The sequence below is a fragment of the Podospora pseudocomata genome, chromosome 7, assembly GCF_035222375.1.
Source record: "Podospora pseudocomata strain CBS 415.72m chromosome 7, whole genome shotgun sequence".
In the NCBI taxonomy this organism is placed as follows: Eukaryota; Fungi; Ascomycota; class Sordariomycetes; order Sordariales; family Podosporaceae; genus Podospora; species Podospora pseudocomata.
Window position 1 is genome coordinate 1943712 of NC_085891.1, and position 27560 is coordinate 1971271.

The following is a 27560-nucleotide window of genomic DNA, read 5'->3' on the forward strand; positions in this document are numbered from 1 at the left end:
CCGCAATCTGGAACGACTGGTAAGCTGGGTGAGCATGGCAGCACTTGCATCCAAAACGAGAAGGCCTCGCAGCTGCCGGCGCCGTTGTGGTGTTGCTGTGGCTGTTGTGACTGCTGTGTCACAAGCAAAGCCAAAGAAAACCCAGCACAAGACAGAAGCTCGAAGCACATGATTTGTGGGCCACAGCATGCGCGGTCTTAGCGCCATCCCCACAATCTTTTGTTCAGCCAACCACAGCGAAAAACGGCTGCAGTTGAGAAACTGGGTCTTCTGCAAACACTGCCCAGACGTCATCACCAATCCCGTCCGCAACAGTAGAGAGTTGGAGACACCGCACCATTCAGATCATTTTTTACCACGACGATCAGCGATAAGCTCTCCCCCAGTCCGCTAAGGAACCAGCTTCGATTGGCACGACAAAAAAGAAAGTCAGAGGGAGGAATAAGCAACAAACGATACCCTCTCCCGTCAATCACCACAATCCATAGCTGTTTTCGGATTGGACGCTTGATTGGAAAACACAGCCGAGACCTCGTGTCTCATCACAGCGCCCACCACTCAGGTGAAAAGACAACAAAATGGCGGACACGACGGCGCCCATCGAGACAACGCCTCTCTTATTAAACAGTTCATCCACCTCCTCTGTCGAGCCCCCTTCATCCCCCGAGTCTGCCACCCGCCCTCCAAAACCACAGCGCAATGTCACCTTCAATCCAAACCCTGTCTCCAAGACGATCGAGCCGGAGCAGCAATACCACACCCGGATAAGAACAGCAGGCAATCACCAACACCACCAACATCAACCGCCCTTATCGCCCTCCAGCCCCTCGGCCATCAGCACCGGCGGGCTCGGCGGTGGCCCGCCTATGTTGTCCGCCCTAAACAATAAACTCCGCCGGCGCAATAGTCATGGGGGCGGAGGACCCAGCGGTGTACTTCCCGTGGCGGGCGCACCAGGACATCACCTACCCAAGATTGGCCCTCAACGTACCACGAAGAACGCTCAGAAGCTCAAGTTGCTGCCGACCCCGGAGTTAGAAGAAGATGGAGCGGATGAGGAAAGTGGCAGGGAGGTGTACTCGCAGTACACTCGCATCAAAGACCCAACTGCCCGCAGAGATGCCGCCCGTCTCGGCAAGGCCGACCGCCAGACACTGCCCAGGGTCACAGCCTACTGCACGGCGAACAGATACCAGATGGATGGGCTTATGAGGTTCCTTAAAGGGAAGGGCAAAGGACGCGGCGCAAACCCGAAGCTGATCGACGAGTGCATCTACTCGCCATACAGCTATAGCTCCAAACAAGTCGAGCTCTCCCGGCAGGAACAAATAATCCAAGTCCACTCCACCCCTGAACGACGACACTCCACTGGCGAAGTTCCCGGAGCAGACGGCGAGGGCTTCCATCAGCAAAATCTGATGGACCTCAGAAACGAGGCCGCAGAAGTGTATGCTTCCGAACAATACGGTAACGGTCCCCACCAAAGCGTCGACGACCTACAGCAACTGGGTGAAAGCGTGGTGGCAACAGAAGGTGGTGACCGTCTTCAACCAGTCGACTTTGACATCACCGTCCACACCCCAGAGGTCTTCTTCTTCAACTATGGTGTGGTGGTAATATGGGGCATGTCAGCAAGTCAGGAGCAGAGGTTCCTGAAGGAGATCACCAAATTCGAGCTAGAGAAGCTTGGCCCCAACGACGTGGAAACAGAAAAGTTTAACTTTTACTACACGCACGAGTATCAGCCGCGGATATACAACGATTTTATCACGCTGAGAGACAAGAGCAATTACATGACCAAGCTGGCCATCTCGCATGCCCTAGCCCAAAGTGTCAAGGTACTTACCTCCTCCCCTTTCCCCCTTCCACCCACTAACCGAAAGAAATAGACCTCCCTCTTTGAAGAACTCATCGCCTCCACAATCGAAGACTGCAAAGACATACCCTCCCAGCTCGCCCTTACTGGCAAGATTGACCTTTCTCGTAGACAGATCAACATGCAGATTGGCGAGTTGTTTATTTTGCGGATTGGTGTGCACCTGAATGGGTCGGTGCTGGACACCCCGGAGCTGTTCTGGGTCGAGCCGCAGCTGGAGCCGGTGTATCAGGCGGTGAGGAGTTATCTAGAGATGGACCAGAGGGTGGGGTTGCTGACGGAGAGGTTGGATGTGATTGCGGATTTGCTGGCGGTGCTGAAGGATCAGTTGAGTCATGGGCACGGGGAGAAGCTGGAGTGGATTGGTGAGTTTTCATTCCCTGATATGAAGAACGAGACTGGATATTTTTGCTGACTGACTGGAAAATAGTTATTGTGTTGATCGCGGCGGAGATTGTGGTGGCGTTGGTGAATATCATTGTGGATTTGTATGTGGGTATTGATTAATAGAATCCCACAGAGGGGTAATATAAATAGGTAGAGAAGCGTGGGTGTGAAAGAGGAGTAGGGCGGGGGAGGGAGGATAATGAGCGGAAAAGGGGGGGTTCGCATGGCTGCATTTTCTACATATATACACTCTTGTATGCAGTTGTAGGAGTTTTTGGTGTGTGTTTGTGTTCGCGGGACATGCATACTAAGGCATAGGCTTGGAGTTTTTTTTTTTTCTATGCCTCTCTTCCCAATTCAAGACGAGTCTTTCACGTTGCAGGTGTAACTCTTTTCACTACCTTCACAACAAACACAGCACCACCAGAGAAGTAAAGGCTGTTGAGCAAGGTGGTTAAAATGAACGTTCCCATAGAGTCTATCAAGCTTTTTCAATGGCTGTTCTCAAACAAGACTTACAAACGGTTGGACCTTGTTCAAGGAATATCTAGTAGCTACAGTAACGCAAAGAAGAAGCAAAACCATAATCGAAGAAAAAAACCTAGTCGCCAAATAATGTACGCCTCAACACCACCCTCTTTTCTCCGTGGTCAGTCAACACGAACCTGCTCCCCGACCATTCTGTATTTCCCTTGTCGCTCCCAGACCCATAGAATGCGAGAAAAAAAAACACAAGGTTAGAACGACGAAGGCACCAAGCAACTGCCTCACCCATTGGGCGGGTAAAACACACGTCTGTACTTAAAGTGGAAGGGTGAACCATCCTTCCTCCACCTACTCGTCCTCCTCTTCCTCCTCTTCCATCACCACCGGGTTAGCCTGCGTCTCTTGTTCCATATGTTGCTCCTCCCCCCCGCTGCGCAAAACGGGTATACTGCTTTTTCTCAGTGGTTCTTCCTCAGCCTTTGCAGCAGGGACACTCTAATCATCCTCCGGATTAGGCTGCGTCTCCTGATCAGTATCGTACTCCCCCATCTCCACATCCCCTTGGTCATCCTTTTGCTCCTCCTCCGTAGCATTTTCCGTACCATTCTCCTTCCCCTTCTCCTCCGCCTCCTCGCTCTCCTTCTGCCTCTTCGCCTCAGCAGCAGCAGTGGCAGCATCATACTCCCCCCTCTCCTTCTCATACTGAGCCATATTCTCCCCCGCCCTCGTCTCAAACTCCCCACGTTGCGTCTCGCTCAGATCTTTCCACCCCCGAGCAAGCTCATCATCGTCCACCTCCCGCCTTGACTCCTCCTGCTCGGCCTTATCGTCAGTAGCAACATCAGCAGAAGCAGCCGTGTTCCTCTCATTACAATAAAGCTCAAACGCATTCCCCGGCTTCTTAGGCGGCTCCTGATGATGCACCCCGTTCGCCCCCCCCCTATTCGCCAACGAAAAAGCATCACTCCCACTCGGCGAGTGACTCGCACCCCCAGGATTCTGGCTAATAAACTGGCTCGCTGGCAAAGACGACGACCCAACCCCATTCCCACCAGCCTGACTACCCCCCGCCTGGCTCCCACTCCCATCAACAGGCAAAATGCTCGCCTTTCTATGGCCTCGCTTCAGTCTCAGCGGCTTCTCCTTGGGCTGTTTATCCAAACGCGAAGGGGTCAGTCGATCATCTCTCTCATTTTGTGACGGGTTGTTGGAAAGAGCGGCGGCGTTCAACAGTAGTCTTCTTGGCGATAAAGATGATGGTGATGAACTTACAGTCGGTGGTGGGCTCGGGCTGCCGTCAGAGTCCTCCACGTTTGTGCTCGTCCGCTTGGCGAGTTGCTCGAACAGAAAGACGCGCTCGAGGCGGAGCTTCTCGATCTGGCGCTTCAGGCGGTTGATGCGGACTCTAGAGGCGTCGTTGGCCTTTTCGACTTCGTTGGTGCGCTGGCGGAGCTTGTTGCATTTTCTGCGGTAGGCCTCCTCTACCGTTGGGGGGAGGGCTGGGGGGATTGCGCTTGCTGGGGAGAGGGCGAAGGTTTGGTCAGTGAAGTCGTCCATTTTTTGAGCGGGGGAATCAATGGATGGTGGTGATGGTGATGATGATGGGGAGAAGATGGTGTTTTTGAAAAAAAAGAAAGGTTACGGGGTGGTTAGATTGGGAGTTTGACGTAACGTACCTGGCGCCATGGTGGACGGTTGCGAACTAACTCGACCGGCGGATTACAGCGGCGTTGAGAATTGGGAAAGTTGAGAGCGTTGGAAGAAATAAAAACAAGAGTCGCAAAGAATAAATATGGCGGGGCGATAAATATCGCGTCAGCAATTGAAAAGCCTATATTTCCGATAGCATTTGGAGCTCGGGGCACCTTTTGAAGAGAGCAAGAAACGCAGGCCGGAATGAAGCACTCTGGGATGGATGGATCAAGAGACGTGAGAGTTGTAGTGCTTCGCGGCAGGCGCGACAAGGCTGAAAGGTCCAGACGGGGTCCACTGTTTTCTTGGGAGTTAGTGGATGGTGGGGTGCTGACTTAGCATGGCAGGGGGAGCTGCACGCACCCCAAGGCTGCCTACCGTTTTTGTTGACTTCAACTTTTTTTGCGGGCCTCCACAGCGGGAAACAGCGGGCAGCTCTTGGATCGTTTGGTTTAACTCGCTAACCTTGGGAACGGTCGACACCTCCTATCCATTCTAAGCCTCGCAACCCGCGAGAAACCTCACCACAGCCATGTCTCTCAACATCCCAAATGCGCCCAACGCCGGCCTTTTCAAGGGCGGCTATAACAAGTAAGTTTTCATTATCCCAAAGCTTGTGAACGCTGCCTGCCTTGCCCCCTTCCCCGCCTCATCTCGCCTCTGCCCCACCATGCACTTGTTGCTGCCCCTGAATGGCATCCCAACAACACATGGCAACCCAGCGCTGACCTATCTGTTGTTTTCTTTGTCTATAGCTACGATTCTGAAGATGGAGCTGTCCTGCGCAACATTGATGCCTGCCGCGCCATCTCGTCGACGGTCCAGACATCGTTGGGTCCCTATGGCCGCAACAAGATCGTCATCAACCATCTCCAGAAGATGATCCTCACCTCCGACGCCGCCACCATCCTCCGCGAGCTCGATGTTGTCCACCCCGCCGCTAAGCTTCTCGTCATGGCCAGTCAGCAACAAGAGTCCGAGATGGGCGATGCCACCAACCTCGTCATCGTCCTCGCTGGCGAGCTTCTCAAGAAGGCGGAGGAGCTTCTGCGCATGGGTCTCAAGACATCTGACATTGTCACTGGGTACGAACGGGCACAGAAGATTGCTCTCGACTTTCTTGATGAGCTCGAGATTGACAAGGTGGAGGATATCCGGACCCAGGACGAACTGAGCAAGGCCATCCGCACCGTCATCGCCAGCAAGCAGAACGGCAACGAGGAGTTCCTCTCCAAGCTCGTCGCCGAGGCTGTCCTCGCCGTCCTTCCCAAGAACCCAGCCAACTTCAACGTCGACAACGTCCGCGTCGTCAAGATCATGGGTGGCAGCTTGGAGCAGAGCCGTGTCGTCAAGGGTATGGTCTTCCCCAAGGAGCCTAACGGATCGGTGAAGAAGGCCAAGAAGGCCAAGGTCGGTGTCTTCACTTGCGCCATCGACACCAGCCAGACCGAGACCAAGGGCACAGTATTACTACACAACGCCAAGGAGATGCTTGACTTCACAAAGGGTGAGGAGTCACAACTCGAGGCTGCTATCAAGGAGCTATACGATGCCGGCATCCGTGTCGTCGTTGCGGGCTCTACAGTTGGCGAGCTGGCCTTGCACTACCTCAACCGCTATGGCATCCTGGTCATCAAGATTCTCAGCAAGTTTGAGCTCAGAAGAATTTGCAGAGTGGTTGGTGCCACACCACTTGCTCGTCTTGGCGCTCCCATGCCTGACGAGATGGGTACCATTGACGTGGTGGAGACACAGGAGATTGGCGGTGACCGGGTGACGGTTTTCAGACAGGAGGATGAGGCCACGAGGACAGCCACCATTGTGCTCCGTGGAGCTACTCAGAACCATCTCGATGACATTGAGCGTGCCGTTGATGACGGTGTCAATGTTGTTAAGGCCATCACAAGGGACGCCAGACTGGTGCCTGGTGCTGGTGCTACAGAGATTGAGCTTGTTGAGAGGATACAGGCTGTTGGTGACAAGACTCAGGGTCTTGCGCAGTACTCCATCAAGAAGTATGCCGAGGCCTTTGAGGTCGTGCCAAGGACCCTTGCCGAGAGTGCTGGTTTGGATGCCACTGAGGTTCTGAGCAGATTGTATGCTGCCCATCAGAAGCAGGATGGTTGGTCTGCGGGTGTTGACATTGAGGTATGCTCTTCTTGCCCTTTTTGCTACAGCTACAACTAACGTTTGATCCAGAACAACGACGGTACCTTCCTTTTGGATGCCGAGGAGGAGGGCATTCTCGACTTGCTGGTGACCAAGCAATGGGCCATCAAGCTCGCCACGGAAGCTGCCCGGACGGTGCTCTCTGTGGATCAGATCATTGTTGCCAGGCAGGCTGGTGGACCCAAGCCTCCTGGACCCAACAAGGTGAGTTCTTGTTAGATGATCGATGTGTCATTGATGACAGATGCTGACTTAGTATGACAGAACTGGGATGAGGATTGAGGGATGTGCGCATAGCAAAATTACAAATGCTTGTGTGTGCTGGGTGGGAGTAGAAAAAGAATCAAATAACTGGGCGGATTAGACTAGAGTGAATTAAATGTACAATGTCCATGTCCAGACTTATGCCGGAGTTTATGTTTGACGTTATCTGTAAGGGCCATAGAAATGTTGTTTTCGAGCCGGGTCACTATCAATTATCTCTTTTCTTATGATCAGCCCCCCCGTTTTGTTACCATCTCGCAACAGAGACAAAAGCCCTTTTATACATGCTCTACAAGTCTCTTTCACAGATTATTGTACATTCCCACCCAGATAGACCAGTCACAAAACATTCCCCCCTATTTCCCCGAATGTTGTGCTTTTGTTTTTTGATGCCTTCCGCTTTCGTCCAACCAAAACTAAATCATACACATACATACAATGCCCTCCGTCTCATGAGATGGGCAACTTTCTACCTCAACTCCACCATCCCCTTGACACTCTCCCACACACTCCTCGGCAGCACCTTCTCCATCTCCCTCTGCGTCAACCACCTAAACTCGGTCAGCCCCTGGGTATTCCCCGTCAGATCCGCCTGTCCAGCCATGATCCTCCCCTTGAGATAAAAAATCTTATCCCCCCTCTTGACGAGCTTCTTGGTCTCGGGTTCGATCTCGGGCTCAATCACCTGGTGAGCCACGGGCACACGGCCGACGACCCAAGTGTTCATGTTCACACCGGCCGCCTCCGCAAGCGCTCTCTTGGCAGTCTATTTCCTTGGTCAGCACACACATCCTCACCAGTTTTGATGTAAGGAGGGGAAAAAACAAACATGATGCAACGCCTCATCAGTCTCAACTTGCCCCATCGGAAACCCCCACTTCCCCTCCCTCCCCTTCTTCACAACAAGATAAAGCGTCTCGTCCAGCTTCCTATCCAACCTAGTCTTATCCCCCTTCTCATCCGCCTCCGTCCTCCTCGGCATAGGTTTCTCCACCGGCACGATTTCTTCCGGGGCGATCAGTTCACCATCTTCACTGACCCTGACCTCTGCGTCTTTGAGCAGGACTTCTGTCAGCGTCTCCGGGGAAGAGGCGGTGCTACCGACGAGAACCTCGTCGTTCCAGGCCATGCGGCCGCGGGGGTTGTACCGCCCGATGTCCTTGGCCGGCACGCCGTGACGCTCCTTGAGCTTGATGCGCCACTCGAGGTCGTGGGCGGTGTCTTGCTTGAAGTAGTAGTCTTTGCGGAAGGGGGCGACGAGGCGCTCGTTGAGGCGTTTTTGGTAGAGGTAGAAGGAGGATTCGAAGGGGGTGGGGAGGCGGGTTAGGAGGGGGGGGCGGGTGAGGATGAGGGCGGATTTGATGCGGTAGGGGGAGGGGCCTGGGCCAGGGGTGGGTGGTGGTTGGGTGGTTGTGGTGGTGGGTTGTTCTGGTATTGGGGAGGAGGGGGCGGTTGCTTCGGCTGCGAAGGTACGTCTAGGGAGGAGGGTGGTGGTGGTGGTTGTTGATCTGAGGAGAGGAGCGGCGGTGGGGTAGGATCGTGCGCATTGGAGGCAGACTCTTTGTGAACCTTGTGAGAAATATCGTCAGTTCTGGATGTATAGCAAGAGAGCATACCAAGAACAAAACCTACCCCTCAGAAGAGCAGCCGCTCCTCTACCTGGCGCCGCCGACATCATGTTTTTATTTGTTCAATTCCTCCTCAGCAAGTCGGGTGCTGCCTTTGCTGTCCCCTTGTGTCGGTTTTCAAGTGTGGGGGGATCAAACTGCTTATCCTGCTCTCACCCACTCAATCTTCAATTCCTCTCCTTTCACCAGCCAGGTTCGTCCCAAAGCCGCGAACCACACTTTCCCGTCAACTTTTTGCAGGGGAAGGGTCCAAGCTTCCCGCTCACCGCCTGCCAGTTACCACCTAGCGTTGTCTACCCCACCAGGGGGTACTTAAAACTACTTTCCCAGCTGCCAAATTTTTTCAAACTTCTTTTCCTTTTCTTCTTCTTTACGGCACTTAATCCTTATCATCAGGGCATTTTATCTCTCCCAAAATCGTCATGATCATTAATCTGTGCCCAGAGAAGGGTTCGTAGCCCAGCAGCCTTTTTTCGCTAGCGGAGCCTGTTAATATGTTCTACTGGGCCTCGTTAGATAGTCGCTGCTGACATTTTTTGTATGATATTTGTGATTTGCTTTTGATTTTTGTCGTTGAGTCTGCCGAGTATCACGAGTCGCACGTAAATGCCATTGCTGTGACTGTAGGTATTCGGAAACAAGTGCCATCGTTCCGGATTGACTGCATACGCCAGTCTCGGTTATCGGTTGATTTTGGTTTGATGTTGAAGGATGAGGTGACCTTTTCCAGAGCTCGACCTGAGAGCGCGCTTACCCACACACACACTCATTGCCAGTTTCATTGCAACTCTTGGATGGCACATCGAAACTTGCAACATAACAAGCCCAGTGGTGCCTTGTCATAAGCACCCTGAACTGTGAGCGCCATGGAGCTATCAGATCTCTGCTGAGATCTGGACGTCTCACTGTGTCAAGGTTCACAATTGTCTTTGACTCTTCGCAACACAAGATTGCCCGCCTGTAGAGGAACTTGAAGCGACTATCATAACACTGAGTTTGTACCGTTACATCGTCAATAGCTGGCTCGTCGCCGGCTTGTCATGTTCATTGTGCCGCTAGCTGTAGCTTACTTGAAATCGTATATGCGTTGCAAATCTAAAGTCGTCGGTGAAGACAATCAATCTCATGATTTCATATCGACGGTCTCAAGCAAAGTGAAGCTGTCATCTACTCACATATACATTCACAATTAAATAGTATCACAACATTATCACAATAATTACAGATTTACACCAACCTACATATCATTGCACACCATCCCCAACCAACAACACTTTCAGCCTCAACCCCTCAACACATTCAATTCTCATCCACCCGCCTCACATATGATCCCCATCGGTCTATGTAATATTCATACATATAACAGCAAGCCTTGACCCCTAGTGTAACAGATATATACATTTCCAGACCCTATCAAAAGTCCTCAACTCCCATCCGCCAGGCTATGCTAAGCACGAAAAGCCAGTTACAAAACCCCATGCAACCTTGCGATTCCAGCTCCCTCAACAAACGCCATTCAACTCCCTGATAGAAAACAGCAACAGACCAAGCGAAAGAAACGGAAAAACAAAAAGAAATGAGCTAGAATGATAAAGGATACCGATATTCCTTCCTCTTCTGATAAACACCTATTTATCTCCCTCTCGCCTCAACCAGATAAATGCTCAGCCGTTGGGTATCCTAGTCTGCCCATACGTTTATGCCCAAATCGCTCCTTCCGATATGCTCCATGCCCATGGATGAAACGCCGTTTGTCATGAAAATCACTGCAAACCAGCAGTCGTTATCGTCGTGGTCGAATCTGTGATAATAATTTTAGTCGTCATGCGCCGTACCGTGCCGTGGCCCGTATATGAAAAGGTGAAACGAGTAATGATGCCTGCCCACTGATCAAAATCTCAAGCCTTGAGCGAGGCGACAGCTCGCGCCACCTCTTGGGAAGCTGTCTTCTCCCAGCTCTGTTTTGTATCTTCAGTGACGGCCGAAGGATCCTTAACTTCTTCGTAAATCAAACGCGATATGTCACGGTTGATCTTCTCGTATTGCTCCGCCGTGAGCTGTCGATCACGCCAGTGAGGGCGGAGGGCTGCCTTGACGATGCTGTTGATATTTTGTTTGAGCTCAAGAGGCAAGGTGGGGCGTGTCGGCGACACGTTTTCGGACCTTGGCAGCACAGCCGGACGATTGCGCCGAGGCTGAGGCTGCCTAAGCTCCAACGGCCGTGGATGCTGGCGCCCGCGAGGTTCCGAGTCGCTATTCTCGGGCGATGATCGGTTGTCGCGATGTGCGTGCTTGTGTGGCGATGTGGCTCGGGAAGGTTTAATGGAACTGGAGTTCGATGATGACGCCCGCGTTGGTGAGAAGTTCGCTGGTGGGTAGATAGGGGTGATGTGTGAGCTGAGCGTCATGTGCGGGGAACTAGAGCGCACAGGGGGAGGGGTAATGCATCCTTGACTGAGAGGAGAAGGCGAGCGAGCAGGTGACGAGACATCATTCGCACCCGGTATGGGTCCATAGATATGTCGGAGGGTTTCTTCGTCGGAAGGGGTACTCATCTCGACCTCCTTCAGGAGCGAGGATAGAAACGAAGGGGGAATATCGGTCGTTGTTCGCGAGGCGGCCCCGGGGTTGGCTGATGAAGTGCCATTTGACTGCTCGGGCCGGTTTGAAGGCTCTGCTTCGGCTCTTGCGGCAGTAGACGATTCACCATTTTGGATTGTCGGCATTCGCCTTGTTCTTGGTCGCTTCAGCTTCCTTTCGGGCTCTGGGTGCTGTTCCTCATGGGGCTCGGCCGTGCCTGAGCGCGACTTTCTCTTCCTGCTCTCGGTGGTCTCCCTGGCCTTTTCCAACGCACCCCAGGCCAATGTCTCCTCGCGCGACTCTTGTGGGGGTGGTGGCGGCGGAGCTGGGCGAGCGAGAATCGGCATATTATTAACGAAAACATCTCTTGCCCCCAAGCGACTCGCAATGTTTAGGCGTTGCTGCCAGCGTTCGTGTTCCTGCCTTTCTCTTTCTCGTAGTTGCTGTGACCGGCGCAGGCCCTCAAAGACGACCTGATCGTCATCGTCCTGGTAGTCCAAGTCCAGCTCAAGGGCGTCCCAGATCCGGCCAGTGATGCGGCCCCAAGCACCCTGCCATTCATCGGAGCGAGCCCGCTGCCTAGCGCGTCGCATGCTGGCCTGGGTGCGAGGGAAGTAATACAGAGGGCGTGCGCTGTTCTCTTGGAGGCCATTCCCGGCGGCAGCAGGCTGGATGAGCTCGGGACCAAGTGAGTGAACACATTCCATACAAAACCAGGGGCCAGCTGGGATACGGTCAAGGCCGATGCAGTGCGTGTGATAGCATGCATCGCATCCGTCGCAAAGTAAAAGGACCTCTTCGTGGTCTGCCGAGTTGCACACAGGGCAGGGGTTGCTGACCACCACTTCTTCTTCTGGATTCTCGTCTGCCCACGCCTGTGGATCGAACTCGGGTACCTGCTTCTTGTCCTCGACTCGACGGGTGGACAAGTACTGGCCTAGTGAAAGGGATGCATCAGTAAACAATGCACTTCTTTCATGCTCAGGAAAGGTGTGGCAAACTTACCTCCGATTCTGTCATAGACCGTGACGACATGGAAGGTCTGGCGGCAGATGGGGCAGCTGTTTGCCTTTTCGCTCCATTCTCTCAGACAGACATCGTGTAGCATGTGCCCACAGATGGGAATCTGTGCAACATGGTGCTCCCGGCCCCCGAGCGGGAGATCTTGCTTGCTGTTAAGTTCAGCAAGAGCATTTGGATCGGTGACAGCAAGACGTGCATGCTCGGCCTCGAGCTCCTTGGAGAGGCGTTGTTGGGCGGGCGTTGTTGCATCTGGGTTGCTTTCGACCTCTAGGTTCTCAAGACAGACGATGCACTGGTCAGCCATGGCGTTGGTGGATGGCGTAGTGAGCCGAAATCAAATTCCCCAAAGCTCAAGTGGCGCTGGGGAGTCATGTAAATGATCTCCTCAGCAACGGGTAAAAATTGTCAAAAAAAGGAGGATTGAGGAAGATGAAGAAGTGGAGAGTGACGTGAGACTATCAACTGGGTGAAATTCCACAGTCGTCGTGTCGGGTTGAGTACAGCTTGATTGCCTCGTGTAAGTGGTGCTGGTTGTGGTGGCGACGGGTGCAGTGAATGTGGTGGTAGGTGGTGGTAGTGTGGGTGCTGGAAGGTGGGAGGCGGTGCTCTGAGTGGACTGCTGGGATTCAAAGAGGGGTGCTCTGAAGAGTGGAAAGTGAGGAAAGGGAAGAAAGAAAGGCTGCGGGCCAGCGAGGTGCCTTTTTGGCGGCGCCCGTGTTAGCGCAGCGAAGCCGAGAGGCACGGGCCAATCAAGTGAGGATGCCGTCCACAGCTCAGGGTGACACTGGTACACTTTCGGTACACTTTCCAGTCACGTTGTTGAGCTGTCGAGCGAGCTGACTGTGCTCCTTTCTGAAGAGGAAGCAAGTACTTTGATGAATAAGACCTAAATCGTCTTGGGGCTGCGATAGGGCTTAACCTTTCCCTACCAGCCACTCGATATCTGGCGATTTCGAAGCTTTGGTCACTCCGGGACCCCACGAAGCACCATATGCCTGGGCCTGTGGGCTGATAGCGATGATGAAAGCAAGTGGGCACCGGGCAGCCTATTGTTGCAAACGAAGGCCTTATTCGAAACTCTCATAGAATAGAGATTAGAATCATCAAATTGCAGCAATTGATTTGAATGGGGTCCCAACTTAGCGGATGTGGTATCCCCCTTTCCAATTATTGTCTTTTGCACCAGAATACTCCCTCACTTCTCCCAGAACAGAAGTGACGGAACGTTTGAGACAGCTGCCGCGTGCCAAGCCAACGCTGAGGATGTCTGCTCCGCCCTCCTCTTCCGAACCAGGTTCGCACGCTTCGCTGAAACCTGTGTGAATGCTGTTGCCTCCGAATTATTTGCTTCCTACGGAGTAGCCTGAGAGGCACCCCAGCGTGCCCATCATGCCACGTTAGTGTAACCTCATGTTGTACCAACAGGTTCACAAACGTGGGGCGCTCAAGTTAGTCATCCTGCTGTAACTGTAAGCTCACATCCCAAGAGCCATGTATTCACACTTCACTTATCGAGGGTCAACTCTATATGAGTCTTCCGTCATATGACGTGGACCGGCGCAGCTGACAATCACCCCTACCCCCCAAATCCCCAAACCATCTTCCCAAAGGCGGGGAACTGCGGTTTCATTGTCAAAGACTTGGCCTGAGCTCGGCGACGGGAATGCAGAAGCGGTAACTCGGGATACAAAGTAGCGAGACTGCGAAGCATCGAACGTCGAACATCGAAAGGAACAAAAACAAGGTGCCATGGCGAATCGTGACATTTGACATCTGCGCGCTCTAGAAGCTTGCGATCGAGAAGTTTGCTCCCGACTATGGTCGTGTTGAGTGAGGGAGCGACGTGATGATGCGCTTCCCTTCCATACATCATTTAAGTGACAATCGTGAACGAGACCGTGGACTCGCCGTTGCTCAAAGAATTCTCATTGATCGACCCGCCGTACCCAACGGCTGAAATTGTGTACTGCAGAGCCTCCGTTGTCCTTTTCCATGACACCAAACCCAGAAGCCAAACCATGCCCATCAACGCACTTAAACTTCAGTGATCTCGCGAAGTCTGCGGAGAGTCGACCGCATAGCGGCAGCAGCGGGAGTACTATCTTCGGTCAGTCGGTTTCCTGTTTGTGAGTTTTCCAAGGACGACATACGCAACGACGTAAGCACCACCAGCCATGACCTTCTTGCAAGACTTGCAGTTCCAGATACCGACGGAGGAGCGGCGAACGCTGTCCTTACCACAGAAAGCTACACAATAGGTCAGCGATCCGTGCGACCTTGTTCAAGGAAGCCATGGGATTAATGGCCCTCCACTATCAAAGAGGGGACATACTGCAGGTATATCTGGCGTGCTGGGACACTTCCTGCTTCTTGACGAGCTTACGGAGCGAAGCACCGTATCTGGGAGACAGTCAGCTTCAAATCCACCTTCTTGCTGATAAGCAAGTTCCAAAAGTCGAGTGGAAGCTTCGTCGAGGGGTCGGGTTGTATGGGGTGCTGGCCGCCGGTCGCGTTGCGAGTCTCAAAGAATTCAAGTTGTTGTTCATCGAATCGAGTTCTGGATTCCAAAGCAGATAAACCCAACAAGCCAGGCAATAGATTCCCAGGCAAAACTCCCACCTCAGGACCATCATCTGCCGTTGAAAGTTGCCATCGCGAGTTCCATCATTCCGTTGGCGGGTCTTTGGCGGGGTTTCTGAACTAGGATGCTGTGAAGTGTTGGGAAATTCGCTTTCCTAGAACTCGGTGTCGTCGTCGTCGAAAAGGGCAAAGAGAAGGATTCAAAGCGGAAGAGTATGGGCGACTAACCTTGTACCGTACTATTTTTGCCCCATTAGCGACTTTGTTCTCGCGACCGCAGCAGCAACCACAGGATCAGAGGGACAGCGATATTACTTACCTTGCCGGAAATGCCGACCTTCTTCGTGCGCTTGGACATTTTGACTGATTATTGGGTTGGGATCTGGGTCGTGATCTCCAAGTACGAGTCGCTGGGCGTTCGGCGGGCAAGACGATTTTGATAAATGTGCAGGTCAATTTTTGGTGTGTGCCAGGGGGCCGCGCAGAGGAAAACTCGGAATCTAGGCGAAACCATTTTGCCGTTTTTTTCTACCACCAGCTGGGAGACCATGTGCGGGGCGGGGCACGCCAACCCCAATTATTATGGAGCCTTTTGCAGACTCCCGCTGCCAAGATTTCGGCCGTTGGCCAATGCATCATTTGCCTGCCGGGGGTTTGTTCACCTGGAGCTGCCGTTTCGATCTTTGATCTTTGGCAACACAAGGAACAATCAGGGAGAAAACCGGAAGCCGGTCCTTTGCCCGAAAGCATTGTGATACACCGTTCAGTTCCAAGTACCAGAGAGCTATAGACGGCGTTGATTGCCTATTCTGGCTCACCATATGTCTCCGATAACATCAGGACGGCACTTTCAGCTGTAAGACAGGGATCATAGCAATGATGCCCTTGATGAATGGTTGACGCAAAGCGGGTCTATGCTTAAGCTCCCCTCCTACCCAGTAGCCCAAGTACTTGGGCATGTCCTTTGATAGAGATAGTCAACCCTCAATTCCACACCCTCATCTTATCTTTTTGAGGAACTTGCTCGTGTCGTTATTGAAAAAAAACTTGAAGGTGGTGCCAACTCAAAAAGATGACGTTCAAAAACCACAGCCGCCAATACGACCTCGTCGTCTTTGGAGCCACAGGTAAGCTATCACCAGCAATATCTCACTCATGATCACAAACTAACACTCACCCAGGCTACACCGGCAAACTCACCGCAAAGTACATCACCACTCACCTCCCCAGCACCCTTAAATGGGCCATCGCCGGCCGCTCCCAAGCCAAACTTGAGCTCCTCACCGAAGAGCTCAAAAAGCTCAACCCAGACCGCGCACCCCCCTCCATCGAAACCTGTTCCCTCAACGACACCGACCTCTCCTCCCTCGCCAAGAAGACCTTCATTCTCATCACCACCGTCGGTCCCTACTCCGCCCACGGCGAGCACGCCTTCAAAGCCTGCGCCCAAAATGGCACCCACTACCTCGACGTCACCGGCGAAGTCCCCTACGTCGCCGCCATGATCAAGAAATACGAAGACACGGCCAAATCCACCGGGGCCATCATGATCCCTCAAATCGGCATCGAGTCCGCCCCTCCTGATCTCCTCACCTTCGCCCTGGCAAACACCCTGAAAGAGGAGCTCAACGCCAAAACCGCCGATGTGACTGTGTCCATCCACAACCTCAAATCTGCCCCTTCAGGCGGGACTTTAGCCACGGCTCTCACAATCTCGGATCATTTTCCTCTCCCTACATTAATAGCTTCTTACAAACCATACGCCCTGTCTCCAGTTCCCAACCCAACCCGCGCCCCTCAACCAGGCCTCCTGACCCGCGTCACCGGCCTCATCACCATTCCCCATTTAGGCCTCCTCACCTCCAGCATAGCCAACGGAACCGACACCGCCCTTATCCACCGCACCTGGGGCCTGCTGTCCACCCTCCCCTCTCGCCAGTCTCAATCATACGGCCCTAAGTTCAGCTTCCGCGAATACATGAAACCACGGAATTGGCTCACCGGCATAGCTATCCACTTTGGCCTCATTCTCTTTGGTCTTATCATTGTCACCGGACCCCTGAGGAGGTTCCTTGCGGGTAGGGTGACCCAGCCAGGGGAGGGTCCGGAAGAGGATGTGGCGAGCAAGGACGAGATTGAATATAGGGGTGTTGCCACGCCGGATGGGGATTTCGGGAAAAAGAAGGCGGTGGGAAAGGCGTGGTTTAGGGGGAGTACGTATTATTTGACGGGGATGTTCCTGGCGGAGGCGGCGAGGACGATTTTGGAGGAAGGAGGGGAGGGGTTGGGGTTGGAGGGCGGGGTTTACACGCCTGCGTTGTTGGGGGGGGGTTTTGTCGAGAATTTGCAGAAGGAAGGGTTTAGAGTTGAGACAGGGGTTTTGGAGGATTAAAGGGGGTCGTGGTTGTAGTGGGGTGTAATAGATAGGAGAGGAGTTGGAGTTTATTTCGCAGGGACGGAAATGTTTCACGTACATATCTGGGCTCGATCTGGGCATAATTCTCAAGGTGTTAAACTCCAGCCCATGTCCATGAACTGCGTACCTACCTATACAAGCACCTCACTGCTGTCGTCTGGGCTGCTAGTGGTTGCAAGACTTGGGAAACCTGTGATGTGATGGGTCTGCGTCTTGTTTGGTATTTCATCGAGGCTTATACTGAGGTTGACTATGTTTGTGATTTGCTCGTCTGAGGTATTATGTAGGTGGCATGTCACCTCGTCGATGCAGGTACATGTCCTGTAATCATTTGGCAGGCAGATGAAGACATCCAGAGGTCTTGGAATATAGACAAATGCCATTAGGATAGAGATGTTAGGTATTGATTGTGCTCGACTGCCTGCTGCCATCTTTCTGTGGTCTGTTTTTCCACTATCATTATTTGACACCTTGAAACTGTCTAGGCAATGCTTTTCCTTGAAATGTTTGGTGGATGTGTCCCTGTAATATCTGGTAGCTATGTGACTTTGGATCTCCCATGCGAATGCTGCGAGACTTTTGGCAAGTCTAATGGATGGGTTAGAAGTTAAGTTCTCTTGGAGATACTTGATTATATAGTTTGTGATGATGAGGTGTACCGAGCAAAGAAATGAAAACTAATCTATTGTTGAACAAGAAACGTATCAAAGTAAAGATGTCACGCGGGCAGAAAATAGGAGGGGATTTAGAAACCCTTATAAATTGATACTTTCACGCTAGCTATGCCTGCCGGATGAATGGCATACTCGGCCTGCGTGTGTTATAGAGATGTAAGATCTCGTAATGATAAATGTGAAGCAAAAGTATCTAGGTACAATATCTGGCATTAAAAATCACCGCTCGAAATCCACCCTCAGATCATCTCTCTTGCTGCAGTTTTATATGCATTTCGAGACTGCATCACTCCTTATCATGCTCCTCGTTCTTCACTGGAAGATCGTACATCTCTTGATCCTGGACCTCTGCATCATCATGTTCGTCAGAAGAATCAGCATCTCCATCAGCAGGTGGAGCTGTCAGGTGCTCGTCCTGAGCTGGATCAAACCCATCGTCATTCTCAGCCGAGCGGTCCATCTCCCGAACCTCAGTGCCTGGTGTCAATGGTGAGCCATGCAAGATCTCATTGAATCTTCGATCGGCAGTGGCCAGAAGGTTTTCGATGGCTCGCTTCGAAGTCTCCGAGACTTTGATTCTGTGCTCCACATAGAGCACACGCTTGAATTCTCTGCCGGTCTTCGTAACGACCCCTCTGCCCTTTCCGATAGCCCTCTCCCTGCAGTCGCGCAAGCCCTCGAGCAAAGTCTTCTCGACTTTCTAAGTTGCGGCTCTGAACATCGGGTCCCGTCTCGTCTCAAAATGTGTGGTCATCAGCTCTTTCATCCGTCCAAAGCACCCCGTTCCTACTTAAAGATTAATGCTAGCTCCAAGCCAAAGCACCCGAGCAGGGAAGCATACCTTTCTCCTCTTTGCAAGCTTGGTATGCTGGTATCATATTCTCCGTGATGGTTGAGACGATCATGCGACTGGCAGACTTTTGTGTATCGTTGAGACGCTTGCTCAGTTTCGGCACGTCCTGGAGGATTCCCTCTAGGAGAGTCATCTGGTGCCTCACCGCAAAAAACACCGGCAGCTTGTTGAGGACCTCACGCTCGGCTGTGAGATTGCTGAAAGCACGTAGCCCCATGATCATGCCGTCGGCAAGGGGCACGAGATGCTTGGTCACGAGGTCGGTGAATACCTTCTCCCACCCGGGAGAGATAAAACTCATCAGAGGGTCGACGAGCTCTGCTGCTCGTTAGTTATTTTTCATGTATCATGTCTTGTATTATGTTGAGAGTAATCTTACCCTGATTTAAGTCAATTGGACCTCGTCTGCTCTTCCACACGCATCTAGTTTGGTTGTTATATACATCATCATAAACGTTGGACTTTTGTGTGTTTGACTTACTCTCTGACACACGCCGCGCGGAATGTGCCATACAGCAAGCCACCATTTCTCGGGCGCGAAAACCATCTCTCGATGGCGGTGGTCGCACTCTTTGATGCCGTATCACGAGCGTTAGGCAACTTGCAAAAGATGTTGGAGTGCACCGCCTGGTCGAGATTGTTGAAAGCTTCCTCAATCATCGAGTCAAATCTTTGCTGGAGTTCATTGAGACGATCTTGGAGAATGGCTTTCTCAACCTCTCGTATATCTTCAGCTAGCGTGTAAGGCTTTGCAGCAACGAGAACTCGCAAGTGCAAACCAGTTAGAAACGAGCAAAATCACGCAAGACTTGGCGGTAATTTTCACACTCTATTTAGGCGACAATGTTGAGAGCGTGTTCCTTGAGCATAGGAATCTGGGTGTCGTCAGTCGTGGTAAATCCATGGATTGATTCGTCTTCTTGAAGTCTTCCCATCAGTTTATGGTAGGCATTGCTTGACACACAAAAGACGGGGAGCTTTTTGCCGATCTCGTAGTACTTGTCTTGCTGGATCTTGCTGGGATCATAATTATCGTCGTATGCGGCATCTTCTTCATCCAGCCTGTGGGAGTCTTGTTAGCTTATGCAACAGGGAATGTAATCAGTGCCATGACGACTGACTCTAGAACACCTTCCCCAAACTGTCTCTGAAGTTCAGGCTTCGAGAAATCATTGCGGAAGCGAATGCGCGCGCTTCTCCTCTGCTTCTTTAGTAGATCGATGACCTCGTTTATGCTCTTTACCTTATTTTCCAAATCGTTCTCGGCGTCCTTAATGGACAACTCTTTCATTCCCGAATTAGCCATCTGCTCACTAAGGCTTTGCAGTCTTTGAGACGCCTCATCTCGAGAAATCTTCTCCTGTCTAGGCTCACCCTCCTCAAATAATGGCTCAGCGTCATCACTGAGATCACTCACCTCGGGGCTTTGATCCTGCTGCTGCTTTCGAAAGCGCTTGCGTGCCTCATCCGCAGCTGGTCTCGCAGGTCGCTTTCGCGAAGCTTGTGGTAGCTCGAGAACAATCATGTCATCGGAGGGATTTTCAAGCAGAGTAAGCTTCAAGCGCAGACTCTGATTGTTGAGGAGCTTAATATCTTCCCTGACCTGCGCTAGCTGTTGCTGCTTAGACATCAGATCCCCACTGCGTTCCAAGACTTCGGCGCGCATCACTTTGAGTTTTTCATCGTAGCGATGCGCTTCAGCATGGTCTGGAAGTGATTTTAGGAGTTCAGTCTTGGAAATGCCATCCGTTTTGGAACAGATGACGGTGACTGCAGAGTAAGCCCCGTCAAACCGGAGCTGTCTTTTGAACGCCTTGCCGAGAAGCTGTCTCGCCGCTAGATCATCAACCGCTTGAGTGATCGGGGTAAACACCCAGAGGCCTGAACAGCGTTGGATATACCTGTTTGCAATCCTGGACCGAGCAGCATTGGAATCCTGTATACCTGGCTGTTTGACTGTCAGAGAATCACCATCGTGATCGAGCGTAAGAAAAAGCTTACCAAGTCCACGAGAACCAGTCCACTTTTCAGAGTCTCAGACCTGATAAAGACGCGAACAACCTTGATCAAAGGCCAAAACTCGAGTGATGTCGCTTCCTTGGGCCGTCCTCGACCTTTCTCCTTGGAGTCGACAAGGGTTCGAAGAAGCTTGACAAACCCGTTGGAGGACGGGTCGGCGACAGTCTTCACGGATCAGAATAAGTGTTTGACCGAGTAGTCTTTGACCAAGGTATCCACGTTGAATTTTCCCTTCTTGATACATCTCCCTTGAGCGCTGGATAAACCGCTCTGAGTTTGTGATAGGCAATGCCAGCTTCGCTCTCGGTACCAAACACCTCAGGCCCAAACGTCGCTTGGCCGTTATGAATGTCGTCAAGAAGAATATCGAGCTCTTTCGCCCACTCGTCGGCGGTGATGAACTCCACCTCTGCTCGATACTTCTCATTGGGATCATCTGAAGTGTTGTACGAAACCTCCGTAATCGCTGCGGTACAAGCCCTCATGCAGTTTGTCGGGAGAAGATCCTCCTCATCTAGCACAGCATTGATCACGCTGCTTTTGCCGGCTCCGGTGCTTCCGACCACTCCAATTACCACACGCTGTGGGCTAGCTTTTTGTTTGAGGCGGTCAATATTTTTGAGCCAGTTGCCGACCTCGGGCAGGTCCTTGAGACTTTGAACAACTGCTTCGGCATTCTCAAGCAATTGGATGATACATTGGAACCCCTCATCGAGCTTCAAAAAGTCTTCTTCTTTGCCGAGAGTGTGAAGGGATTTGAAATAGGTGTCTTCTGATGTGTATGTTGTGGGAGGCTTGCCCTCCTTGCTAGGGGGCGATTCCATGAAGACAGACTCAGCTACTTGTTTGGTGATGTGTTGAGATCTAGAGGCGGTGTTAGCAAACAGCATTCGCGAAAATGAACCAGCAAGCCGATTTTTATGTTAAAGAATCTCGGTACCGACCACGATGTCACCATCTAGAGTCGTTCGACTCCGGAAGATGTTCCGACTCGACCACAAAGCAAAATTCGAGAAACTGAGAAATGATATGAAGCTGTTGAGGTGATCCTCGTGAAGAGTGAGCCCAGAAGTCGGCGGTTGTAAGAGGGGAGAGAAGAGAGCCGCCCGACGGGAGAAAATTTGGTTGAGAGAAGAGATTTGAGGCAGATCTCTGAGCGGAAGAAATAAAAAGATAAGCAAACTGGGTGGTTTGGCTGGGAGAGTTCGAAGCTGGGAAAAAGATCGCACGAAAATTCCGAGATAAGCATCATGAGACAAGAGATATCAAGGGAAGGAGCAACTGGTAGCTCGGATGACGAATAGAAAGAGACATCTTGGATATTTCGATCAGGCATAAACTCTGAGCTGAGGCCTTGGGGTTTCATGCAGGTCAGTTTCCACGACTAAAGGCATCTCGAACGAGTAGGTGAGATTGGAGAAATATATCAAGGCCAGATGGCATTGGCTGTTCAGAATCTCAGGGAACAAAAAGAGTAATTTCAAACAAAAAAACCGTCTTAGCGCAGTATTAGTATCAACAAACCCAACTAGGACGGTGAGTACTGTCAATAATACCTAAGTAAGGTAGGATGCACCAAGTCTCATTCAAAGAACACGACTAGTCAACCAGTACCGCAACATGGCTGACATAGCACGTTGAAGTAATAGAGACAATCTCAGCTTGGAAGCTGTACCTAGAGTACTCGGTAAAAGCAGGTAGTTTATACGTTAGTGCACTTGTCCAAAGAGAGAGAGTCCTTACACAAATGGGACCACATAGCAGACACAAGCAAGTATCATGTGTCAAAGCAGAATGAAATGATGACACTGCTCAGCCATGACTGCTTATAGACAATTCTAGGGCATAATGGCAACGCCTGTCTACGCAGTCCGGTTAGCTGGAATTGAGTGAAGACCAGGAAATTACTCGGAGCGATATCTGTAGGTGTTCAATGTTCCTTGCATTGTCAACCCGAGTTAATAATATAAGAGCAGATGTTATTTATGGCATGGCACCCTTAATAGCGATGAACAGTTTTGTGAGGCTATTCCCAACCACCCAACCTGCGTTTACATGAAACGTTGGAAATTGGGTGTGGCCCAGCTGGTTCTGCCAAGATCGAATCCCTGGTCTTGAGAGCGCTGACCGCCTTTAAAGTGTAGTGATTCTGCCGACATGGCCAAGGCGGAAGCTCCAAACAGAGGCTGTTTCCCAGCGAACTGCCACCAAGGTCCACCACTAGCAACAACATCGATGACTAAGCAGACCCGCCCTCAGACACCACCGACGACATCATCTCGGAGAAGGACAATAGCACTGTCCAGTTACTCTATCAGAACACTTGTAGAATATTTAGCTTCAAAATTCTTCTCTCAGCACCATTTCTCCTCCTGCGCAGCACATCTTGCTTCAGCTACACGCTAGGTTTCCAGCGACCCCGAGCAAACACCAAGTCAAGATGTCTACAATCACGCCCAATGCACTCCAAAGCGAGCGACCCCCCACTATCCCCAATTCTTTCAATGCCAATCAGCCACCCACTATCCGTCTCTACCCTCTCTCAAACTACACGTTCGGTGTCAAGGAGACCCAGCCTGAGGAGGACCCCAGTGTGATCGCCCGACTCGAGCGCCTGAACGACCACTACGAGAAACATGGAATGCGCCGGACTTGCGAAGGCATCCTGGTGTGCCACGAGCACAACCACCCACACATTCTAATGCTCCAGATTGCCAATGCTTTCTTCAAGCTGCCTGGCGACTACCTCCATCCCGAAGATGACGAGATTGAGGGATTCAAGCGCCGCCTCGATGAGCGCCTTGCACCAGTCGGCAGCCTGGGCGAAGGCAACAAGGCCGCCGACTGGGAAATTGGCGACTGTCTTGCGCAGTGGTGGCGCCCCAACACCGAGACCTTCATGTACCCTTTCGTCCCTGCCCATATCACACGGCCCAAGGAGTGCAAGAAGCTCTACTTGATCCAGCTTCCTGAGACCAGTAAGTCCCCTCTTCCAGTTTTTATCTTTCAACTATGCTAATGTTTTCCCATCAGAAGTCCTCTCCGTTCCCAAGAACATGAAACTCCTCGCCGTGCCCCTATTCGAGCTCTACGACAACACCCAGCGCTACGGACCCCAACTTTCTGCCATCCCCCACTTGCTCAGCAGATACAACTTTGAGTTTGTCAACGAGGACGGGGAGGTTGTCGCTCAGACTCCTACTGCCGGCCAAGAGAACCACGCCTCCAAGACTCGGGTTCTGGCTGGTGGCAACGAGGATGTTGACATGAAGACTGATGAGGACCAGAAGTGGGATGAGAAGAAACAGGAGAATGGCGCCAATTAGCTCTCTAGTGTCTTCTCATCTCTTTCTCCTTGACCTGTCTTCTTCAGTCAAAAGCAGCGAGATAAGCCTGCGACTACTTTTCTTGAGTTTCTGCCACTCATGCGCACTACACATAAAACGGGATGGAAGGGAATGGGTTAGCGGATTTGGGGTTTGCTTTGTGCCTTTCTTCTTTTCGAGAGAGCAGGCGTCAGGTGGAGTTTGGACGGCGTTTAACAGGTCAGGCAGATACCAGCGGATCATGGTTAAGACATTTTACATTGTTCTTGTTTGCTCTTTTGGGTTGTTGCCGGTGTCCATGTGAAATGTCTGGGAGATACGGTTACCGCAGATTTAGTGTGGCTTGTTGATGAGAGCTGGCCTTTTACGACATTGACGCCCCTCTATCGGCAACCCGAGCCTGCTTTGTAGCTACATACATGTAAAAGCTTCCTCCCTACCAGGCTCAGTTATCATAGAAGGTGGGAGAGGGCAGCTTCGATGTGGAAACACAAGCACGCCACACGCATTATCAGAGATTTGCGCAGTGACCAAGGTGATGACAAGGGGCGCTATCTTGATAGGTTGGCCCGACTACCTATCTCTTTTTGTTTCGAGGAATGCATGTTAAGTTGGCTATTGCAGGGCAGACAAATGGCAAAAGCAATGGTGGTATCATTTTCGTGAAGTTGCGAGCTGGATGGCCAGTCAAGGAACGCTTCAACAGCGAGAGGCGATGGGCGAAGAAGTTGACTTGTGGTGGTCGAGGTATTTCAAGTCATTATCCAAGGCCAAAAAGACCAAACACGTCGTCACCATCTACACCGCACAGGAAAACAGAGCCTGCGACGAAATATCGGGTCTCTAAAAGATAGTCACCACGCCTCTCAATCATCTTCCAGGATCTCTCGACCATCTGTGAAGGCCGATCAATATATATTTAAAGTCTATCCACTGTCTCCACAGGTGTGCCAACCATCTTCAAGGTTGGCATCTTCAAAACCTACTGCCTAGGTATCCTCCAAAACGTATTGATTACCTTGTAAATCCTTGACTCTTGTCGGAGTCTCTATTTTCCTGTCCATATCATGCTATCTAGGGCAGCCCATTTTAGGTTGCGAACGATATCAAAACGAATCTCGTGAGGTCCTCGTGCCGAAATATGTGGCGTAGAGATAGGCAGTGATCAAAAAGTTTGAACTTCTTTCCCCACAAACACAAACCCGGACAACCATTAGGTCCGCTGCAGCACGATATCTACCGCCAGCCATTCAACGCAATCTGTGGCGCCGTGGTCGAATACGATAGAGAGCTAGCCGTTGCAAACCCCAAAGATTACCAGCCCAATCTAGAACCCACGGCGAAGTGGACAAGCACAGTTTCGCTTTCATGTTCTGTATTTGATCAGAAATCCACTGGAACAACGTCCCTCGGCCAAATGTTTCGATTCGGCGCCATTATTTCACATAGAAAAAAGCGGCTATCACTCAGGGAAGACACCAACCTTCGAACGTTGGTTGGTACCACCGATCAGATCACCTACGCCAAAGTCTGATCGACACACAGCAAAGCCTTCAATCCCAGCAGAAGCTCACAATGCCCACCATCTGTCAAGCCAACGCCTTCTGCGATGCCATGATCGAGTACCACGCTGCTCGGGTAGCCCCGGCTCGTCAAAAGTGGATAAAGGACGGTGGAAGCGCCCTCCCCCTATACTTCGGAATGTTTTTCATTTCGTCACTTGCAATGAGAGAGTTAATACCACTATAGGTACCAAAGAGTGTTGGGAAGAGTACGTTTATCACGGACATGAAGCTTGGAAATGGATGAAGGTGAGGAGGATGAACAAGAGGTAGATGGTTGGCTGGGGCAGTTATGTGATTATGCCAAGTGCATATAACTCACGAAAGAGTGAACAGTGGGGTGAGTTGACTATTCTGAAGGAACACCCCTACCTTTCACACCTTTCACAAAGGGGCTTTGTTACCTTTGGCAGACCTCCCACATCACCCACGATTGCCTGCAATTGTCAAACATAACAGAAGATGAGATCAAACCATCCATTCCAACAGCATGAGACACACAAACATCATGATTCCCACCGCCACCCACTTCATCTCACTCTGCGATGCCATGATCGAGAACCACACTGACCAACAAGCCGAGTCAGAGCGCAAGGCTGAAGAGAATCGAGAGGATCCGGGTGAGATTGAACGGCTTATCAGAAGACAACTCAATCTCGAGCCGATACCCAGAAGGTTGTTAAATCCATCCTTCGCTTTCAGGAACTCACACTAACTAGAGTACTGCAGGGACAGAGAATATGAGAGCAATGCCCTCTACCACTGGGGCGAGCGCATAAAGTGGAATGTCATATGGGGTGATCTCGATCCAGGGTATTGGAGCTCATCTCAGCTATTTCTGGGGGAAGCCAAATAATTCAAAGAAATTAAAAAAAAGTATTTATCCGTATGCCGTTGTGGTGTCAAGGTGAGATATATTGAAGATGTGGTGTGGGTGGTAGTAAGCCGAAGACGGCTACTTACATGAAGCCATCCCCAACTTCACGGGAATGTACCTACACAAAAGAAAACCTCTCTCTATTTAGTATCAGACCTATTAAATACATGGCCAACAACTATCTAACAACCACTGTCAACAAAACACATAGCATCACATCAAAATGCTCACCCCCAGCCAATTCAACGCCCTCTGCGACGCCATGATCGAATACCACACCGACCAAGAAGCCATATCCGAGCGCAAGGCCGACGAGTTACGGCAAATATTGTGGTACTGGGCCCCTATTGGAACAATGAGGTCGCAAGACCTAACCGAGTATGTATCTAGCTATCCCTTGCTCATCTGGAAACCCGCACTAGAGCAACAGCATCTTCGCAGAGACACAGAATATGACAACGACGCTCTTTACCACTGGGCCGAGCTCACAAAGTGGAGAATCTTGCGGCAAGAACTCCCACCGAACCACTGGGAACACACTTCGAGATGTGGATGAGCAATGGTCTGCTATTCTTAATAAACCCGCTACTTGTGGGGCAATGTTGGGTGGCCACGAGTGAGCGGTGAGCAGCGATGGAATCTTTGTCGAAACTCAATCCCTTCCTCCGGTTGGTGTGCTGTTCAATAAGAAGGACGTATCTCTCAACAAGGTACTGAAGAAACTTATCGTTATTATGCAATCCACTGTAGTCTGATACCATTCACCTCAGCCTGAGATGATCTTGCAACTGAGTGATGAAAAAGATTGTGGCACTTGAGGAGCATTTGGATGTACCTGCCTAAAGAGTGTTAAAAACGACCATTTCTCCCATTTATACGGGGCAAAGCCATCCTTTATTTGTATAGAGTCTGTACTCTTTTCATAGAGATTTTATGTTCAATTTATGGAGACCTTGTTTTTAAATTCTGAAGACTTTGGGTTTTATTGGTGAAGATTTAATATTCGCTTTTTCAAGACTTAAGCTCTCGTGTATGTAGCGAGTTGGGATATTGCTCATAATCTTAATAACAAAGTGCACAATATATACTTTCTCAAATCCCAGCTGCGTTCACTCACGTCCAAGTATCGTTTACGAACGTCAAAACAC

General features: G+C 51.2%; 12 protein-coding genes across 12 annotated transcripts; 6 read left to right on the plus strand and 6 right to left on the minus strand.

Annotated features, from left to right (window-relative positions):
• The first annotated feature begins 225 nt into the window (after positions 1 to 225).
• RMD1 (sporulation protein rmd1) lies at positions 226 to 2439 on the plus strand. The gene is made up of 3 exons (XM_062893562.1): positions 226 to 1838; positions 1890 to 2241; positions 2307 to 2439. The coding sequence occupies exons 1-3, from the start codon at positions 579 to 581 to the stop codon at positions 2381 to 2383; spliced, it is 1689 nt and encodes a 562-aa protein (XP_062739384.1). The 5' UTR covers positions 226 to 578; the 3' UTR covers positions 2384 to 2439.
• A 270-nt stretch (positions 2440 to 2709) lies between these two features.
• Positions 2710 to 4694, minus strand: QC762_707190 (uncharacterized protein). Its single transcript, XM_062893563.1, has 3 exons — positions 4426 to 4694; positions 4022 to 4266; positions 2710 to 3898 (listed from the first exon to the last, which is right to left on the minus strand). The coding sequence occupies exons 1-3, from the start codon at positions 4433 to 4435 to the stop codon at positions 3245 to 3247; spliced, it is 909 nt and encodes a 302-aa protein (XP_062739385.1). The 5' UTR covers positions 4436 to 4694; the 3' UTR covers positions 2710 to 3244.
• Positions 4695 to 4837: 143 nt separating this feature from the next.
• CCT8 (T-complex protein 1 subunit theta) lies at positions 4838 to 6968 on the plus strand. Its single transcript, XM_062893564.1, has 4 exons — positions 4838 to 5032; positions 5197 to 6589; positions 6641 to 6814; positions 6875 to 6968. Exons 1-4 carry the CDS (start codon positions 4974 to 4976, stop codon positions 6890 to 6892), a joined length of 1644 nt encoding a protein of 547 aa, XP_062739386.1. The 5' UTR covers positions 4838 to 4973; the 3' UTR covers positions 6893 to 6968.
• A 95-nt stretch (positions 6969 to 7063) lies between these two features.
• On the minus strand, positions 7064 to 8815 carry QC762_707210 (uncharacterized protein). Its single transcript, XM_062893565.1, has 3 exons — positions 8507 to 8815; positions 7704 to 8443; positions 7064 to 7640 (listed from the first exon to the last, which is right to left on the minus strand). Exons 1-3 carry the CDS (start codon positions 8550 to 8552, stop codon positions 7344 to 7346), a joined length of 1083 nt encoding a protein of 360 aa, XP_062739387.1. The 5' UTR covers positions 8553 to 8815; the 3' UTR covers positions 7064 to 7343.
• An 814-nt stretch (positions 8816 to 9629) lies between these two features.
• On the minus strand, positions 9630 to 12409 carry QC762_707220 (uncharacterized protein; the record flags this gene model as incomplete). Its single annotated transcript, XM_062893566.1, has 2 exons — positions 9630 to 12019; positions 12088 to 12409. 2 exons carry the CDS (start codon positions 12407 to 12409, stop codon positions 10401 to 10403), a joined length of 1941 nt encoding a protein of 646 aa, XP_062739388.1. The 3' UTR covers positions 9630 to 10400.
• Positions 12410 to 14139: 1730 nt separating this feature from the next.
• On the minus strand, positions 14140 to 15614 carry RPL43_2 (60S ribosomal protein L43; the record flags this gene model as incomplete). The annotated part of the gene is made up of 5 exons (XM_062893567.1): positions 15005 to 15614; positions 14914 to 14924; positions 14438 to 14505; positions 14256 to 14352; positions 14140 to 14203 (listed from the first exon to the last, which is right to left on the minus strand). Exons 1-5 carry the CDS (start codon positions 15041 to 15043, stop codon positions 14140 to 14142), a joined length of 279 nt encoding a protein of 92 aa, XP_062739389.1. The 5' UTR covers positions 15044 to 15614.
• On the plus strand, positions 15335 to 17077 carry QC762_707230 (uncharacterized protein; the record flags this gene model as incomplete). The annotated part of the gene is made up of 2 exons (XM_062893568.1): positions 15335 to 15812; positions 15867 to 17077. Exons 1-2 carry the CDS (start codon positions 15758 to 15760, stop codon positions 17075 to 17077), a joined length of 1266 nt encoding a protein of 421 aa, XP_062739390.1. The 5' UTR covers positions 15335 to 15757.
• A 984-nt stretch (positions 17078 to 18061) lies between these two features.
• On the minus strand, positions 18062 to 19155 carry QC762_0109790 (uncharacterized protein; the record flags this gene model as incomplete). Its single annotated transcript, XM_062884304.1, has 3 exons — positions 18062 to 18471; positions 18617 to 18946; positions 19008 to 19155. 3 exons carry the CDS (start codon positions 19153 to 19155, stop codon positions 18062 to 18064), a joined length of 888 nt encoding a protein of 295 aa, XP_062739391.1.
• A 306-nt stretch (positions 19156 to 19461) lies between these two features.
• QC762_0109800 (uncharacterized protein) lies at positions 19462 to 21471 on the minus strand (the record flags this gene model as incomplete). The annotated part of the gene is made up of 4 exons (XM_062884305.1): positions 19462 to 19690; positions 19750 to 20576; positions 20630 to 20812; positions 20890 to 21471. The coding sequence occupies 4 exons, from the start codon at positions 21469 to 21471 to the stop codon at positions 19462 to 19464; spliced, it is 1821 nt and encodes a 606-aa protein (XP_062739392.1).
• Positions 21472 to 22853: 1382 nt separating this feature from the next.
• Positions 22854 to 24541, plus strand: QC762_707250 (uncharacterized protein). The gene is made up of 2 exons (XM_062893569.1): positions 22854 to 23625; positions 23681 to 24541. The coding sequence occupies exons 1-2, from the start codon at positions 23088 to 23090 to the stop codon at positions 23971 to 23973; spliced, it is 831 nt and encodes a 276-aa protein (XP_062739393.1). The 5' UTR covers positions 22854 to 23087; the 3' UTR covers positions 23974 to 24541.
• Positions 24542 to 26018: 1477 nt separating this feature from the next.
• On the plus strand, positions 26019 to 26391 carry QC762_0109820 (uncharacterized protein; the record flags this gene model as incomplete). The annotated part of the gene is made up of 2 exons (XM_062884306.1): positions 26019 to 26210; positions 26265 to 26391. Exons 1-2 carry the CDS (start codon positions 26026 to 26028, stop codon positions 26389 to 26391), a joined length of 312 nt encoding a protein of 103 aa, XP_062739394.1. The 5' UTR covers positions 26019 to 26025.
• Positions 26392 to 26635: 244 nt separating this feature from the next.
• QC762_0109830 (uncharacterized protein) lies at positions 26636 to 26968 on the plus strand (the record flags this gene model as incomplete). Its single annotated transcript, XM_062884307.1, is given in 2 exon segments — positions 26636 to 26790; positions 26803 to 26968. The coding sequence occupies 2 exon segments, from the start codon at positions 26636 to 26638 to the stop codon at positions 26966 to 26968; spliced, it is 321 nt and encodes a 106-aa protein (XP_062739395.1).
• Between the last annotated feature and the right edge of the window lie 592 nt (positions 26969 to 27560).

Coding starts and splice junctions, on each gene's coding strand:
- RMD1 (XM_062893562.1), top strand. CDS start 579: ATGGCGGACACGACGGCGCCCATCGAGACAACGCCTCTCTTATTAAAC. Junction 1,839..1,889: donor CCCTAGCCCAAAGTGTCAAG/GTACTTACCTCC, acceptor CGAAAGAAATAG/ACCTCCCTCTTTGAAGAACT. Junction 2,242..2,306: donor GGAGAAGCTGGAGTGGATTG/GTGAGTTTTCAT, acceptor ACTGGAAAATAG/TTATTGTGTTGATCGCGGCG.
- QC762_707190 (XM_062893563.1), bottom strand. Junction 3,899..4,021: donor GCCCGAGCCCACCACCGACT/GTAAGTTCATCA, acceptor TTGGATAAACAG/CCCAAGGAGAAGCCGCTGAG.
- CCT8 (XM_062893564.1), top strand. CDS start 4,974: ATGTCTCTCAACATCCCAAATGCGCCCAACGCCGGCCTTTTCAAGGGC. Junction 5,033..5,196: donor TTCAAGGGCGGCTATAACAA/GTAAGTTTTCAT, acceptor CTTTGTCTATAG/CTACGATTCTGAAGATGGAG. Junction 6,590..6,640: donor CTGCGGGTGTTGACATTGAG/GTATGCTCTTCT, acceptor CGTTTGATCCAG/AACAACGACGGTACCTTCCT.
- QC762_707210 (XM_062893565.1), bottom strand. CDS start 8,552: ATGATGTCGGCGGCGCCAGGTAGAGGAGCGGCTGCTCTTCTGAGGG. Junction 8,444..8,506: donor AGCGGCTGCTCTTCTGAGGG/GTAGGTTTTGTT, acceptor ATTTCTCACAAG/GTTCACAAAGAGTCTGCCTC. Junction 7,641..7,703: donor CTGATGAGGCGTTGCATCAT/GTTTGTTTTTTC, acceptor CCAAGGAAATAG/ACTGCCAAGAGAGCGCTTGC.
- QC762_707250 (XM_062893569.1), top strand. CDS start 23,088: ATGTCTACAATCACGCCCAATGCACTCCAAAGCGAGCGACCCCCCACT. Junction 23,626..23,680: donor GATCCAGCTTCCTGAGACCA/GTAAGTCCCCTC, acceptor TTTTCCCATCAG/AAGTCCTCTCCGTTCCCAAG.